At 37.1% G+C, this 18,674-nt stretch overlaps 1 protein-coding gene across 1 annotated transcript; it reads right to left on the bottom strand.

Annotated features, from left to right (window-relative positions):
• Positions 1-505: 505 nt before the first annotated feature.
• Positions 506-17,991, bottom strand: LOC117330918 (fibropellin-1-like). Its single transcript, XM_033889478.1, is given in 9 exon segments — positions 506-2,025; positions 2,635-2,729; positions 5,834-5,904; positions 6,288-8,211; positions 8,214-8,947; positions 11,906-12,033; positions 13,619-13,761; positions 16,328-16,457; positions 17,822-17,991. Coding segments are annotated over 9 exon segments (3,489 nt in total). The 5' UTR covers positions 17,989-17,991; the 3' UTR covers positions 506-1,928.
• Between the last annotated feature and the right edge of the window lie 683 nt (positions 17,992-18,674).

The following is an 18,674-nucleotide window of genomic DNA, read 5'->3' on the forward strand; positions in this document are numbered from 1 at the left end:
TGAATGCTCAAAAGAGGACTCCACCACTACCACCACCAACAACAACAAAAACAACAGCAACAGCAACGACGTCGACGACGACAACAACAGTCACGACGACGACAACAACAACAAGAACAACAGTATTTGTGACAAGCGTGGCATAACCACGACGACAGCAACAATAATAACAACTACAGTATTTGTGACGAGCGTGGCATAATCTAAATCATTAAGCGTCATTAATGCATAAATTACCTCATTCATCTAATTCTGCTATACATTTAACAATACCACAGTTTAACAAATATATATTAAATAGAGTACAGACGTATATCAAAAACTACAATGTTGACAAAGGTTTTCCTCCATGATAATGAGTTCCTGTAATGAAATAATGTCGAATTCTATGAACGTCTTATTCCTTTTAGGAAATCATCTTCCTTAAATTCGTAATCTTTAGACAAGGTTAATACAACGTATCGTTTGGTGAAATATTTCAGCAAGCCTTGATAGATATGATATTCCTCATATTCCTGTCAAAACTGTGCAATATTCTTTCAAAACGTTTCGTGGAGCATTAAAACCTTCCTTGAAATTTTGAAGTTTTAATGAAACATGCTCATCAGGTTAATAAGTAAAAATGTATATATATTAGTATATATCAAAACGAGTCGCACTGTTTGTGATAGATAACACCACTGTATATATCACACTGGTTAGACTATATACTAAAGTCTATTCAAATTAGTAAATATTTGTATGGATCCTTGCTATGAAAATATATAAAATATATGTTATACATTTTTTACTAAATAATATCAATACGTAATCCCAGCAAGACACACAATAAAACTGATACAAATGTTTATGCATAATAACAATGCCTTTACGTAGTTCAACTAATGAATATTCATGTTTTGTTTGATATTTATAATTAAACATATGGAATAATATTAACAATCGAAACATCAGAAACATACTTAATTTGACTATTCAGTTACACTGTAATATCGTTTTGATTGGCCACCAGGTCCTAAGTTTTTGAAAAGCTTTGCCCGGCTGAATTCTAATGCTATATCATCTCCCCTTAATTTGAAACTTAGGATCAGACATATCTTAGAGACCAAAATAACAAAGATCAATTTTATCTTTAATTTGAATGTTCTAAAGGCAGGGCCCATTTAGATATCAATCACATATATATTCATTTAATCATAAAAAACCCATAAAAATTATTGTTAAATTAACAACAGTTCTAGAGAAGTAGTTTTCATATGATACCCATACTATATATTACATACTGTATCTGATAATTTAAGTTTTTAACACATTTTTAAACCAAAACTTTTTTGGGGGAATTCCTGAATGTATTGTTTCATGTTGTACTTCAAGCATCTTTACCCTGGTTATCGCCTATCAAACTATCACAAGCACAGTCAACCAACGAAACGACCTAACGAGATCGAGTGGTCCAACATTTGCAAAAAAAACTTATTTCATGATAAAATGAATGTTAAGTGATATTCCCTTACGCAATGCAATCGGTGTAAACATTTTTTTAGTGTTCATCCTTATTTTACAGTTTCCCATTTTCATCATTTTTCTCCTGCGAGGGAATATCATATGAAGAAGTTACAAACCGGCCATCTTATAAAAAAAACTTCCAAAAGAGGAAGAACTTTAAATTAACATATTTTTTGTCGTAATCCTATTTTGTCAGTTTTCGCGCTGACAGAATTCTGCTAAATTTTGATTTCGCCAATTACAATTACTGTGTACCCAGTTCTACGCGACTGTTTCTTTGCGCCGATTCATTATGGCGCTAATTTGTTTAAATCCCGTTATAAACTTACTTTTAGTGCGCCAACATAAGTAAGTTTAAACTACCAAGAAGAAGTGAAATGAAGCTTTGGGAGATTTACATAGAGATGAGAATCTCAACAGACTCAAGCCTCCGAATTTGTGCCATATAATTGGTTCTCAAAACGCAAACTCCGTTCCGAGTCCACAGAAGTCTGTCTGCTTCCATAATTTCTTTTTTTCCTGAAATCAATGCAGAATTACATCTCAACTTATTTTGACGTGGAATTAGAAAGTCGATTTGGTTCAAAGATACATGTACTCGCATGCAAAGATGTATAAGAACAATGGCAGATTTGGTGATTAGCTGAATAGGTATCAAAATTAAAAGTATTTAATTTTTTGATAAATCAAATGAAATAATTAAAAATAGTTAAACAAGCATATCTTAAATCATTTATCAGATGCGAGATATTACACATGCCTACTTTTCCTACTCAACAGAGAAAAGCTAAAATAAGCATTAAAATAAGATATAGATTAAACGACACGTGCGTAAATGTATTGAGAATTTGAATTTGAATTTCAAATTATGATTTCAATCATTTTACAATAATATTGCAAAAGGTAGCGTAATAATATGTTAAACTGTCGTTTTAAGAGTTTTGATGTAAAACAAAATAATATATTTCCAACGCATTATATGTTGAAATTTTCTTACCACGGGCTTCAAAACAGCCAAACTTTTCCACTTTAAAGTAGATAGGTTTTGTACATACGTGTCCACACCAAAGGTAAGATTTTGCAATGGATATGACCGAGTATCAACAACACATACGTATTAATACCTACCTTTTACATACCACTGTAAGAGCCGTCAGTGATATGAGGGCCACAAGACCACATGCCCCAGCTATCACGATGTACTTGTTGTCTGAAAACCAGTCCTGTTAATCAACAAAAAACATACAGTGTATATATCTAAAGTGTCTGTATGTACGTCCAACTGACATTCTCATCAATAAGCATTCAATATAGATATCTTGATATCACTTAATCTGACAATTGTGTTGGTGCTTCCGTGAATTGTGTTGGTGTTCACATGAATTGTGTTGGTGGTTCCATGAATTGTGTTGGTGGTTCCAAGAATTGTGTTTACATGAATTGTGTTGGTGTTTACATGAAATGTGTTGGTGTTTACTTTATTTGTGTTGGTGGTTCCATGAATTGTGTTGGTGTTCACATGAATTGTGTTGATGGTTCCATGAATTGTGTTGGTGGTTCCAAGAATTTTGTTGGTCCTTTCATGAGTTGTTTTGGTGTTTACAGGAATTATGTTGGTGCTTCCGTGAATTGTGTTGGTGCTTCCAAAAATTATGTTGGTGCTTCCATAAATTATGTTGATGCTTCCATGAATTGTGTTGGTGGTTCCATGAATTGTGTTGGTGGTTCCATGAATTGTGTTGGTGGTTCCATGAATTGTGTTGGTGGTTCCATGAATTGTGTTGGTGTTTACATGAATTGTGTTGGTGGTTCCATGAATTGTGTTGGTGGTTCCATGAATTGTGTTGGTGGTTCCATGAATTGTGTTGGTGGTTCCATGAATTGTGTTGGTGGTTCCATGGATTGTGTTGGTGTTTACATGAATTGTGTTGGTGTTCACATGAATTGTGTTGGTGTTTATATGAGTTGTTTTGGTGTTTACATGAATTGTGTTGGTGTTTACATGAATTGTGTTGGTGTTTACATGAATTGTGTTGATGGTTCCATGAATTGTGTTGGTGTTTACATGAATTGTGTTGGTGTTTACTTTAGTTGTGTTGGTGGTTCCATGAATTGTGTTGGTGTTCACATGAATTGTGTTAGTGGTTCCGTGAATTGTGTTGGTGTTTACATGAAATGTGTTGGTGTTTACTTTAGTTGTGTTGGTGGTTCCATGAATTGTGTTGGTGTTTACATGAATTGTGTTGGTGTTTACTTTAGTTGTGTTGGTGGTTCCATGAATTGTGTTGGTGTTCACATGAATTGTGTTGGTGGCTCCATGAATTGTGTTGGTGTTCACATGAATTGTGTTGGTGTTTACATGAAATGTGTTGGTGTTTACTTTAGTTGTGTTGGTGTTTCCATGAATTGTGTTGGTGTTCACATGAATTGTGTTGGTGTTCACATGAATTGTGTTGATGGTTCCATGAATTGTGTCGGTGGTTCCAAGAATTGTGTTGGACCTTTCATGAGTTGTTTTGGTGTTTACAGGAATTATGTTGGTGCTTCCGTGAATTGTGTTGGTGCTTCCAAAAATTATGTTGGTGCTTCCATAAATTATGTTGATGCTTCCATGAATTTAGCTGGTGTCTTCATGAATTGTGTTGATGGTTCCATGAATTGTGTTGGTGTTTACATGAATTGTGTTGGTGTTCACATGAATTGTGTTGGTGTTCGCATGAATTGTGTTGGTGTTTATATTAGTTGTTTTGGTGTTTACATGAATTGTGTTGGTGTTTACATGAATTGTGTTGGTGTTTACATGAATTGTGTTGATGGTTCCATGAATTGTGTTGGTCCTTTCATGAGTTGTTTTGGTGTTTACAGGAATTATGTTGGTGCTTCCGTGAATTGTGTTGGTGCTTCCAAAAATTATGTTGGTGCTTCCATAAATTATGTTGATGCTTCCATGAATTGTGTTGGTGGTTCCATGAATTGTGTTGGTGTTCACATGAATTGTGTTGGTGTTTATATGAGTTGTTTTGGTGTTTACATGAATTGTGTTGGTGTTTACATGAATTGTGTTGGTGGTTCCGTGAATTGTGTTGGTGTTTACATGAAATGTGTTGGTGTTTACTTTAGTTGTGTTGGTGGTTCCATGAATTGTGTTGGTGTTCACATGAATTGTGTTGGTGGTTCCGTGAATTGTGTTGGTGTTTACATGAAATGTGTTGGTGTTTACTTTAGTTGTGTTGGTGGTTCCATGAATTGTGTTGGTGTTTACATGAATTGTGTTGGTGTTTACTTTAGTTGTGTTGGTGGTTCCATGAATTGTGTTGGTGTTCACATGAATTGTGTTGGTGGCTCCATGAATTGTGTTGGTGTTCACATGAATTGTGTTGGTGTTTACTTTAGTTTTGTTGGTGGTTCCATGAATTGTGTTGGTGTTTACATGAAATGTGTTGGTGTTTACTTTAGTTGTGTTGGTGGTTCCATGAATTGTGTTGGTGTTCACATGAATTGTGTTGGTGTTCACATGAATTGTGTTGATGGTTCCATGAATTGTGTCGGTGGTTCCAAGAATTGTGTTGGACCTTTCATGAGTTGTTTTGGTGTTTACAGGAATTATGTTGGTGCTTCCGTGAATTGTGTTGGTGCTTCCAAAAATTATGTTGGTGCTTCCATAAATTATGTTGATGCTTCCATGAATTTAGCTGGTGTCTTCATGAATTGTGTTGATGGTTCCATGAATTGTGTTGGTGTTTACATGAATTGTGTTGGTGTTTACATGAATTGTGTTGGTGTTCACATGAATTGTGTTGGTGTTCGCATGAATTGTGTTGGTGTTTATATTAGTTGTTTTGGTGTTTACATGAATTGTGTTGGTGTTTACATGAATTGTGTTGGTGTTTACATGAATTGTGTTGATGGTTCCATGAATTGTGTTGGTGTTTACATGAATTGTGTTGGTGTTTGCATGAATTGTGTTGGTGTTTACATGAATTGTGTTGGTGTTTACATGAATTGTGTTGGTGTTTACATGAATTGTGTTGGTGTTTATATGAGTTGTTTTGGTGTTTACATGAATTGTGTTGGTGTTTACATGAATTGTGTTGGTGTTTACATGAATTGTGTTGGTGTTTATATGAGTTGTTTTGGTGTTTACATGAATTGTGTTGGTGTTTACATGAATTGTGTTGGTGTTTACATGAATTGTGTTGGTATTTATATGAATTGTGTTGGTGTTTGCATGAATTGTTTTGGTGTTTACATGAGTTGTTTTGGTGTTTACATGAATTGTGTTGGTGTTTACATGAGTTGTTTGGTGTTTACATTAAATGCACGATACCTGACTTTGTTTTGCCTGTTCAGAAGACGACCCTTCCACCGATTCTGTAGTTGTTTTGTGTGCTTTAACAACTGCAAAATAATGTATAAACGACAATTAAATAGATTCTATATACGGGGATTTTTTTAATAGATAAGCAGTACACGTATGTCTCAAAAGATGCAATCTACATGGTATTTGCGTTTCGCTAACGTTTCCAGTCTAGTGTTCTAAAATACCGCTTTGTGATTTGATAATCATTTACAAAGCATTTTCTTATTTCAGTTCGGAACTAAACCTTAAAAAGCTCTGAAACAATCAAATGCCCTAGGAATCGACCTGCTAGTTTTTTTCATGTTAAGGATTTCAATTACTTGTTATAAACATTAATACATATATAAATATACAGGTATGTTCTGCATCACCATAGGAAACACAGTCTACATCACCTGCTCCGATAGAATCATTGGTTTACCTGTTGACGTGGACCGTGGCGCCATAACTCTCGGAGAATGAGCAGTGGATGTCTTCACATCAACAGTTCCACGTTTCATTGGTGTACTGGTGTCCACGTGATCTGCTGATGTTACCTCGCTGTGAAAAGAAGATTTTTTTGGCTTCTCTGACATTGTCGCTGTTAATGGAGTAGTTGGGGTAGATGATATCCTAGTAGTGTTTATTGATATGGCAGCCATAAATTCACAAGACAGCCCTTTGTAATCTGACGTGCAATCGCATCGGTATACACCCGACAGGTCGTGGCAAGTCCCGCCATTTTGACAGGGACTGTTTTTACAACCATTTATATCTACATGGCATTTGGATCCGGTATAGCCAGCGGCACATGCGCAGACAAAACCATTGACTCTATCAGAACATGTACCGTCGTTGTTACAAGGATTCGAAGCACAGTCATCGATATTTTCTTCGCATATCGAACCACTCCATCCTGCAAGACATGTGCAGGAGTTTTTTCCGTTGACATATTGACATGAACCACCATTCAAGCAAGGGTTGTCAATACAGCCACCATTGTGATGCTGGCATCTGTCACCAAACCATGCAGTTGGACAGCTACACGTGGATGTGTTATTGTTGAAGATACAGTCACCAGTATTGCACCAGTCTGGTATATGACAGAAATTTATATCGACGTCACATCGCTCCCCTGCCCATCCTGGATAACAGTGGCACCTAAATCCACCAGGGGCATTCTCACAAGTACCATTTGGTCTACAAACGGTGGTGGCACATTCATTGACATCAGCTTCACACCTCAGACCAGTCCAACCATAGGCACAGTCACACACAAACCCTCCATTTGTGTTTGTACAGTTACCATTCTGACCACAAGGAGAATCTAAACATTCGTTGATGTCAGCATCACACCTCAGACCAGTCCAACCTACGTCACAGTCACACACAAACCCCCCATTTGTGTTTGTACAGTTGCCGTTCTGGCCACAAGGGGAATCTAAACATTCATCGATATCAGAGGAGCAGTCAACGCCAAAGAATCCTGCTGAACAATTACAAAAGTACCCTCCCTTAGTATTTATACAGGTTCCGCCATTAACACACGGGCTGCTAACCTGACATTCATTGACGTCATCGGAACACGTGACTCCATCCCAACCTACGTCACAGTCACACACAAACCCTCCATTTGTGTTTGTACAGTTACCATTCTGGCCACAAGGAGAATCTAGACATTCGTTGACGTCAGTATCACACCTCAGACCAATCCAACCATCGTCACAGTCACACACAAACCCACCTCTCGTGTTTGTACAGTTGCCGTTCTGGTCACAGGGGGAATCTAAACATTCATTGACGTCAGCATCACACCTCAGACCAATCCAACCTACGTCACAGTCACACACAAACCCTCCATTTGTGTTTGTACAATTACCATTCTGGCCACAAGGGGAATCTAAACATTCGTTGACGTCAGCATCACAGCTCAGACCAGTCCAGCCTATGTCACAGTCACAGACAAACCCACCTCTCGTGTTTTTACAGTTGCCGTTCTGGCCACAAGGGGAATCTAAACATTCATCGATATCAGAGGAGCAGTCAACGCCAAAAAATCCTGCTGAACAATTACAAAAGTACCCTCCCTTAATATTCATACAGCTTCCGCCATTAACACACGGGCTGCTAACTTGACATTCATTGACGTCATCGGAACACGTGACTCCATCCCAGTTCTCTGTACAATTACAAAAATATCCACCGATAATGTTGATACAGTGCCCACCGTGAAGACAGGGGTTGTGTTGGACACTCATCCACATCGATACCACATGTGACTCCCTGCCAGTTCTCAGTACAGTCACAGATATATCCACCGAGTGTATTATTGCAGTGTCCGCCGTGAAGACATGGGTTTTCGTTGGCATTCATCCACATCGATATCACATGTGGCTCCCAGCCAGCCTTCTGAACAATTACAACTGAACCCTCCTTCGCTGTTGGTACAGGTCGCGTTATTCTGACAAGGAACTCCAATGCATTCATTGATATCATGTATACAGTTATCTCCCTTCCATCCAGCGGTACAGTTGCAGAAGTATCCGCCAGGGGTATTTACACATATTGCCTCGTTGTGGCAGGGGACGGATTTGCATTCGTCAACATCGAGGTCACATGTTATTCCAGTCCAGCCAGTGGTACAGTTACACAAATAACTACCATTTGTATTTATACAAAGCCCGTTATGTTGACACGGCGTGGATAGACATTCATTATTATCCTGTAAACAGTTAAATCCTGTCCATCCGTCCGTACAGTTACAGGAATACCCCATATTGCCGTTGATGCACGAGCCATTATTTGCGCAAGGCATGGATAAGCATTCATCTACTTCATTTTCGCAGTTACCTCCTGTCCATCCATTGGCGCATGCGCATGTGTAACTTCCTTGTTGATTAACACAAGTAGAACCGTGCTGGCACGGCATACTCAAGCAATGATCCCTAGCCTCTGTACAGTTCTTACCGGTCCAATCTCCGTTACAAACACACAGATAACTGCCATCGTTGTCAACACAACTGGCCCCGTTCTTACATGGATGTAAAGTGTGACACTCGTCAATATCTGTGCATGTTTTCCTGTACTGAGAATACAAATATCCTAAAAAACAGAAATACATCCGTTGATATTTTTCCCGTACGGAAAACAATTAACAACATTCAAGTCGTGATTATATTTCGATAACATGCGAGCAAAATACTTTAATTTTGATTAATGTTAGTCATATGCATAGAAACAACAGAGCAGAGGAATTATTAATAGTTTTGCATAAAATGAGTCAATTCTTATAATAATAAACTCATGAATGCTTCGCTTAGAGGCAAATTCATATCTTACCTTAGAGACCAATACATATCTTACCTTAGATACCAATACATTTCTTACCTTAGATACCAATACATTTCCTACCTTAGATACCAATACATTTCCTACCTTAGAGACAAATACATTTCTTATCTTAGAGACCAATACATATCTTACCTTAGAGACCAATACATTTCTTACCTTAGAGACCAGTACATTTCCTACCTTAGAGACCAATACATATCTTACCTTAGATACCAATACATTTCTTACCTTAGAGACAAATACATTTCTTACCTTTTAGACCAATACATTTCTTACCTTTTAGACCAATACATTTCCTACCTTAGATACCAATACATTTCCTACCTTAGATACCAATACATTTCTTACCTTAGACACCAATACATATCTTACCTTAGATACCAATACATTTCTTACCTTAGAGACCAGTACATTTCCTTCCTTAGAGACCAATACATATCTTACCTTAGATACCAATACATTTCTTACCTTAGAGACCAGTACATTTCCTTCCTTAGAGACCAATACATATCTTACCTTAGATACCAATACATTTCTTACCTTAGAGACCAGTACATTTCCTACCTTAGAGACAAATACATTTCTTATCTTAGAGACCAATACATATCTTACCTTAGAGACCAATACATTTCCTTCCTTAGAGACCAATACATTTCCTACCTTAGATACCAATACATTTCCTACCTTAGATACCAATACATTTCTTACCTTAGATACCAATACATTTCTTACCTTAGATACCAATACATTTCCTTCCTTAGAGACCAATACATATCTTTCCTTAGATACCAATACATTTCTTACCTTAGATACCAATACATTTCCTTCCTTAGAGACCAATACATATCTTACCTTAGATACCAATACATTTCTTACCTTAGAGACCAGTACATTTCCTACCTTAGAGACAAATACATTTCTTATCTTAGAGACCAATACATATCTTACCTTAGATACCAATACATTTCTTACCTTAGAGACCAATACATTTCCTACCTTAGAGACCAATACATATCTTACCTTAGAGACCAATACATTTCTTACCTTAGAGACAAATACATTTCTTACCTTTTAGACCAATACATTTCTTACCTTAGATACCAATACATTTCTTACCTTAGAGACAAATACATTTCCTACCTTAGATACCAATACATTTCCTACCTTAGATACCAATACATTTCCTACCTTAGAGACCAATACATATCTTACCTTAGAGACCAATACATTTCTTACCTTAGAGACAAATACATTTCCTACCTTAGATACCAATACATTTCTTACCTTAGAGACAAATACATTTCCTACCTTAGATACCAATACATTTCTTACCTTAGAGACAAATACATTTTCTACCTTAGATACCAATACATTTCTTACCTTAGAGACAAATACATTTCCTACCTTAGATACCAATACATTTCTTACCTTAGAGACAAATACATTTCTTACCTTAGATACCAATACATTTCCTACCTTTTAGACCAATACATTTCTTACCTTTTAGACCAATACATTTCTTACCTTAGATACCAATACATTTCTTACCTTAGATACCAATACATTTCCTACCTTAGATACCAATACATTTCCTACCTTAGATACCAATACATATCTTACCTTAGAGACCAATACATTTCTTACCTTAGAGACAAATACATTTCCTACCTTAGATACCAATACATTTATTACCTTAGAGACAAATACATTTCCTACCTTAGAAACCAATACATTTCTTACCTTTTAGACCAATACATTTCCTACCTTAGATACCAATACATTTCTTACCTTAGAGACAAATACATTTCCTACCTTAGATACCAATACATTTCCTACCTTAGATACCAATACATTTCTTACCTTAGATACCAATACATTTCCTACCTTAGAGACCAATACATATCTTTCCTTAGAGACCAATACATTTCTTACCTTTTAGACCAATACATTTCCTACCTTAGATACCAATACATTTCTTACCTTTTAGACCAATACATTTCCTACCTTAGATACCAATACATTTCCTACCTTAGAGACCAATACATATCTTACCTTAGAGACCAATACATATCTTACCTTAGAGACCAATACATTTCTTACCTTTTAGACCAATACATTTCCTACCTTAGAGACCAATACATTTCCTACCTTAGAGACAAATACATTTCCTACCTTAGAGACCAATACATTTCCTACCTTTAGACCAATACATTTCCTACCTTAGAGACCAATACATTTCCTACCTTTTAGACCAATACATTTCCTACCTTAGATACCAATACATTTCCTAACTTAGAGACCAATACATTTCTTAACTTTTAGACCAATACATTTCCTACCTTAGAGACCAATACATTTCCTACCTTTTAGACCAATACATTTCCTACCTTAGATACCAATACATTTCCTACCTTTTAGAACAATACATTTCTCACCTTAGAGACCAATACATTTCTTACCTTAGATACCAATACATTTCCTACCTTAGATACCAATACATTTCTTATCTTTTAGACCAATACATTTATAACGTTTAGACTAATACATTTCCCACCTTGGAGACCAATGCTTTTCCTACCTTAGATATATTTCTTACCTTAGAGATCAATACAATTCTTACATTGTATACCTATACATTTCTTGTCTTTTAGACCAATACATTTCTAACTTTTAGACTTATACATTTCCTGCCTTAGAGACATTTCTTACCTTTCTCGCATGATATCGTACCCTTTCCCCCTGGAAGACAGACTTTGTGGTTCCTCTGAATAAATGGTATTTCACAGTAGGAGCCTGACGAACATTCTCCACAATAAACTTTAAAGGTAAATGATAAACTGAAAAAAATAAATAAAAATAAAACTTCATAAAATACACCTAGTAATCATCGATCATTCTAGCATGGAGTTCGTTTACTCACATAAAGATAAGCAAGTACAAGTATTTGAAATTTCTCGTATCAAGTACACATATACATTTTGTAAGCATATTCATTTCTGAGTATTGCCTTCAAAATCAAAGTGCATTATAAAGGGTTGTGAAATATACCAGTTGTAATCCTTAAAACCCACATATGAACCAAAGATGAAGATATACCGTGTACGATAATGATTGAATTTCATGCTGACAACACTATTGTTCAGTCAGGTTGTTATGACAAGCCGTAAACCTTCTCACAGAAACTGTCTAGTGTCACTTGTTTTTAATTTTTGCCTTTTCACAAGTGACTGAATCCATCAAAGACCTTATAAGATTTGTAATTTAGATCTTTTAAACTCAATTTCATCTAGATTAGTTAAAGGTAATTTCACACCTGGCTGTTGTGGCCCGCCGGTATAGCTAAACTATACTTTGATAGGTAATTGTAAGGTTCAGAGCAATTGGCCGAAGAATACCGACATAATACCGACAGACATTGTTGTGCATGCTAAAAACTTTACACCATAGCCTGTCGTTGCCAATTTTTTCGCCGAAGTTCTGACGATGTCCTGACGTTGTTCTGACAATGTACTGGCGTTCTTAGCAATATGATACCGTTGCGCTGTCGCACCAGTACCGACCCCGAAAGGTTTTGTCCGGCAATAACTCCGGCGAGCCAAATCCGCTAGGTGTGTCTTAAAATTATAACCTGGGTAAATGTGTTGTCTTATATGACATAATATGTTTGACCATATCGTTCAGATAAAACCTAGACAACTTAAATCAAGGACACTTCATCTATTCCAATCTTCCATCTTGGAAGTCTGATAAATTTAGTTTCCATATTGCAGATATTCCAGTTTTGAATAGTAGACTCCATGCTTTCGCAACCAACGGCACTTTATGAATAGTTGTTTTAATAGTAAATAGCTTGCTTTTTACCACTAACCGGCTCATGGAGGACTATTTTATTTCCTTGTGTGATATGAAGGCGCGTTCGATGCTGGCTGATATGCATAGAAATTTCGTTGTCACCACTCCTTTGAATAACTTTGTAGATGTTTTGGAACTTTTTCTCCAGGTTCGTAATGTAAATATGATAGTTATATAACCCAACCGATATGATATTTAAGAATGTGACGTTTCGATGACTACACTATCACCTTCATCAGACTAATGACCAATGTGAAGTGTAATAGCACTGTCTTATGTAGTGCACGGGTGGGTAATAGACCAATCTTGTAACTTTGTGTCAATAAGATCACGATAGAGACGAAACATCTTAAAAAGTCGGTCGGGTCCTTCACCATCTCGGACTGCATATGTCAGCGCCTAGCACGCTTCACATCGGTCATTAGTCTGATCAAGGAGACAGTGCAGTCACCGAAACGTCAAATATAAAAAAATAAATCATTTTCATGATTGTTATATCGAGTTGGTCTTTGAATTACGATTTTCTTGTCATGCCTGTGTTATCTTGCTGTTACTGAACAGTTTACCTACCGACTACCAAGCTGATAATCAGAAGCTTCTCCAGAGAATGTTATTGGGGAAAAGGAAGGCCTGATCAGTATGGACTGTCTGCCGTTCAGTACCATATGCCTGGTACCGTACAATGTAGCTTGGACTGTCAAACCCAGATTGCGCTGAAATGAAATAAGACCCATTTGTATTTAACTTAACATTGCAAACAGACATGAAGGAATAACCTGACCAGAAGTAGGATTACCGTCCATGAATGGAAGACGATGCAACGAAATGGATATCTTGAAACAGTAGACAGCGCTTCTCTCGCAGAACTTGGTTTTATTATATTTTGAAGGATATCCATGCAAATCTTTATTCTTTGATGTTTTGAGCGAGCTGAAGTTAGCAGCGGATTCTTTATTGGGGATTCGGTTCTTTATCTTTAATTGATATTTCTTTTTATTGACATTTTGACGTTAGAATTCAAATAACGAATCCGCTGCAAACAGCGGATTTGGGATTCAGTTTATTATATTAAAGTGGTATTTTTCTTATAAAATATGATTGGAGATTCGAATAACGAAGCAGCGGATTGGAGATTCGAATAGCAAATCCGCGGATTCAGTTCTTTATATATAGTGTTAAACTTTTCTTAAAGTTATGAGTGAGGATTAATCTGGTTGATATGTGTTTCGAATAACAAACTCGCTGACAAAATGTTTGATGCGCACTTCCCGCCTCCGTACTTTCGTTTCCTTACTTCGTAAGAAAAAGTACAAAAATGAGATTATATTCGACCTTCATGTCTTTAAATTTGATATATATATGTAAGACATTTTTCTTACATTGTAAATAGTAAAAGATACATATATATACTAATTTAAGATTGTATTGTTTAAAAATGGTTCTCAATTTCCTTATAATATGAGCATGTTATCATATTACATGGAATATGTTGGAAAAAGGCAGAAACTTATCTGGTATTCACGGGGCATTACCAATTCCGTACAAACTTAAGGCCGTCAAAATCAAACTTAGTTGGAAATAAGTATTTTCTCAAAGTAGCAAAAGTTATAATCATCACATTAATAGCGCTTTGTTTGTTTGTTTTGTTTATTTGTTTTTTGTTTAACGTCCTATTAACAGCCAGGGTCATTTAAGGACGTGCCAGGTTTCGGAAGTGGAGAAAAGCCGGAGTACCCGGAGAAAAACCACGGCCTACGGTCAGTACCTGGCAACTTCCCCATGTAGGTTTCGAACTCGTAACCCAGAGGTTGAGGGCTGGTGATAAAGTGTTGTGAAACCTTAACCACTCGGCCACCGCGGTTCTTAATAGGGCACTCTCGAGGTAAACCAAATTTCTTGAAGTGTTTAGCCCTGAAAATTCTCAGTTCGCCAGACGGTCTTTATGTGCCTTACGTCTTTTTCCTATACATTTTGGTGGTCATTCCATTGCATGTACAGGCGAAATATTTTTCCTTTCTAAACCTATGCCTTTGCAATGGAATTACTTTTTTTCAGTTGGTGTTATTTTTTTTTTATTCCACACACGTTTTAGTGAAGCACGGGGTATTAATTGCGGTTTGTCCGTCTGTCTGTCCGTCGGTTTGTCGCACTTTCTTTCCTTTCCTTTTTCAAAATAGGGGACAATCCTTAATTATTACTGAAAAAAAAACAACATTTTAACTTCTAAGAAAGTTTAACAAATTCCCTTGGGCTGAAAGTGGTAAGAATATGAAGGAAATAGAAGCAAGAAATCGTATGGCGCTTGCGTAAGCCGTCGTGGTACTGATATCCCAAGATACTGTATCAATACCACGGCCGTTGTCCTACAAGTATTACAACCTATGCTATGGAAGTCCTTTTGTACCAAACTGCTGAATCCGAACGTGACGTACCAGCCGGACCGAACCGGTTCAAGTGGAGGTGGTTCGTTTTCTGAAGCGTGTCACTTAGATCCAAGATGACGGAAGCGTGATTCTTATTTCATCAAAATGTAAATTTGGTTAGACAAGGCAGACAATGTTCTGACATAAGTTTTATGTGATGATGTTCCAAAAATGTATGGTGACTGATTATGGCCATCCCTGTTGGCGCTTTGGCGTGTTGACGCAGTTTGAAATCCGCGACATTGCGACTACATCTCGTGTTGTCGCGGATCGAGAAGCACCAAAGCGGGCGCTAACAAGCCAATGGTGCAAATCAACGAATGTCCTAACTATTCAGGTATGAATTATATATCATTTGCATTAGCATTGTTAATGAGCAAGAAATCACACTTTGAAAATGACGATTTTTTTTTATATTACCTATTCTCCAGATCATGAAATAGACTTAACAAGAGTACCGCACAGAGCAGAACAACATAGGCCCGTACCTACTTGCATGCATATATGTAAATAAGATAATCAAGGTGGATTTCTGCAAGTTATTCTTTACTTGTTGGAGTAATATTTAGCAAAATATTCACAGGTTCGTTATTCGAATCCCCAATCCGCTGCAGGCAGCGGCCGCGGATTCGTTATTCGAATCCCCAGTAACGAATAACGAATCCGCTGCTAACTTCAACCCACTGATGTTTTGCCCCCATTTGATCGATTTTAAGGTGGAATTATGTATTTTAGTTTTTGTAGACGACCTGATTTACTGATCTTCATGTGTGCTGTGTCTTAAAAGTTTCAATGACTTTGATAATAATCAATCTCTAACACAGCAATGCTTATGAGACAAGGATTCAGCACTTACCGACCACCTTGGTGCAGTTAACTGGAAAGGGTTCGTGAGGTTACCCACGTGATCTCCAAACGTAATGGAGTTACCGGTGGGAACTATCTTCGATGTGACTTTGAATGACTGACAATGTTGTCTATACTGACTGAAAAGAAATGTTCATACAGGCATGAAATGGTATAGGTAAAATTCATCCAAAAACACACAATAATAACTTTAAAACTAATTCCTGTTTGAGCAATTCATCACCACTGTCACATCAAACCAGGTTTGATATTAATAAGCAATAGACGAAAACCTGTAAACGTTTTGTTTCCGTTTCAAATAAATTCTATTTTTGGGAAACACAGAGGGCTCTCACTCGTCATACTTCATTCATTCATTCATTCCGGATACAAATTATCATATAATCCAATAATTATTAGTGACTTCTATTTACTTCCGGTGATGCTATTCTACGGTACTTCTCGTTTTTTACTCTTTGTCGTAACTAAATTTAAACAATAATAGTACCAGTACCAAGTGGTTGGGGAACCCCCTACCTAACAAGGTACTGGTATATAATGCGTTTTTATATATTGCATAGTATGCAGTGGCGTAGGAAGTCGTCAAAAAGTGTGCGGGAAATGAAAATGAAATATAGCACATTTCCAATCATTCGGGATCAGGCGCGGATCCCGGATTTTTCGAAAGGGGGGGTCCAGTAATTAAGTGATAATGCTCGCGCCGTAGGCGCAAGCCGATTTTTTTCCTTTTTGCGAGAGGTCTGGGGGCCGCCCAGCGGGTCCCAGGGTGGCTAAGCCCCCTTGCGAAAAATGAATATAGCAAATTTGCAATCTGCAGTCGAAAGGGGGGCAGTAATTTAGTGATAAAGCGATCGCCGTAGGCGCGAGCCGATTTTTTTGGTGTTTCCTCGTACCTGTCGGTAATTATTATCACTCTATTCACGTTAAAACCGCGCATTCTTATTCATGTTGTGTTTCTGTCTTGTTCTCATTACTTCACATTATCATCAACTTACCGAATCTATGTGATGAAGTTAAGCAAAATTCCGTATTAAGATATAAATATTGACTTACCAGGCTAGTGCAGACGACCGACACACAGGTCTGAGGATTGATATACTAATACAAAATAAAGTTTTTATCGTTGCCGTCAAGAAAACATTATCGGTTCGAAAATTTACAGATATTTATCGAAATGAATATATAAATTCTTGTTTTTTCCCCTTTTTTAGATTTTGGATGTCAAAAAGTGGGGGGTGGGGTGGGGGTGGGGGGCAACAAGATATGTTTAACCCCCCCCCCCCCCCCCCCCCCCACTGTAAAAGTGGGGAGGGCAATTGCCGCCCCCCATCTGCCCCCCCGCTTCCTACGCCACTGGTATGTTACTTCCTTGTTACACATCCAATCTGTCAGGACGCATGCAATTATAATTATGATAACGTATTTCCGGATTTTTTTTTTTTTTTTAGAAAAATCAAGGAAAAAAAAGAGACGAAAATCTTACTTTAGGCAGAAGTTGATTTGTACCGGACAAGGCGTGGCACAGTGTGGATAACTCTCTGTAGAGGTACAGCATGTGTGTGACTGAAATAGGAATCCCCTGGACGTCTGGTGCGAGTTGTAGGCATTCTGATCCTTGCTGTAACTCTTCACAGTTACCTCTACTACCATAACACTTAATACCTGATTGGAAGTGAAGACAGATTGTTACTTTAATATTTGACAGTTCTTTTTTCTTAATAACATTATGTCTGTATCATTCATTTAAGATTGCAGGTGGTAGATGCTGCTGTTGAATTTTAATCTACGACGGTTGCTGTAACTTGGATGTTGGGTTCTAATCCCTTAAGCTCACATTTATGAATTATTGGGTTACTGGTCATCCTTACCAAGTTTTTTTCATGTCTGTATACGTTCATTTAAAATTGCAGGTGGTAGATGCTGGTGATGGATTTTAATCTACGAAGGTTGCTGTAACTTGTATGCCGGATTTTAATTTCTTAAGCCCACATTTATGAATTGTTGGGTTACTGGTTATCCTTACCAAGTTTTCAATCTCTTATTTGTGTCCTCCGACGACTACTTGATATTAAAAAAATTAGGCCCTAGCATTAGTTATGAGTCAACGAAGGACGAAAAATCTGTGTCATTTTATCGAATTAAATGCTTCGGCTCTAGTGAATCCTCTTCTAATCCTGCTAAAGATACTTCTTTCCTGTGTTTCTTTTGTAATATCTATTAAAGGACATATAATTTCATTTTACAACAACTGTTAAAAACTTAACCCAAAGCTTTTTAGTCCGATTGGAGTATCAAATCCTGCTCACAGATGATATAGACTTCACCTCCATCCATAA

This window comes from Pecten maximus, chromosome 7, assembly GCF_902652985.1.
Source record: "Pecten maximus chromosome 7, xPecMax1.1, whole genome shotgun sequence".
NCBI lineage: Eukaryota > Metazoa > Mollusca > Bivalvia > Pectinida > Pectinidae > Pecten > Pecten maximus.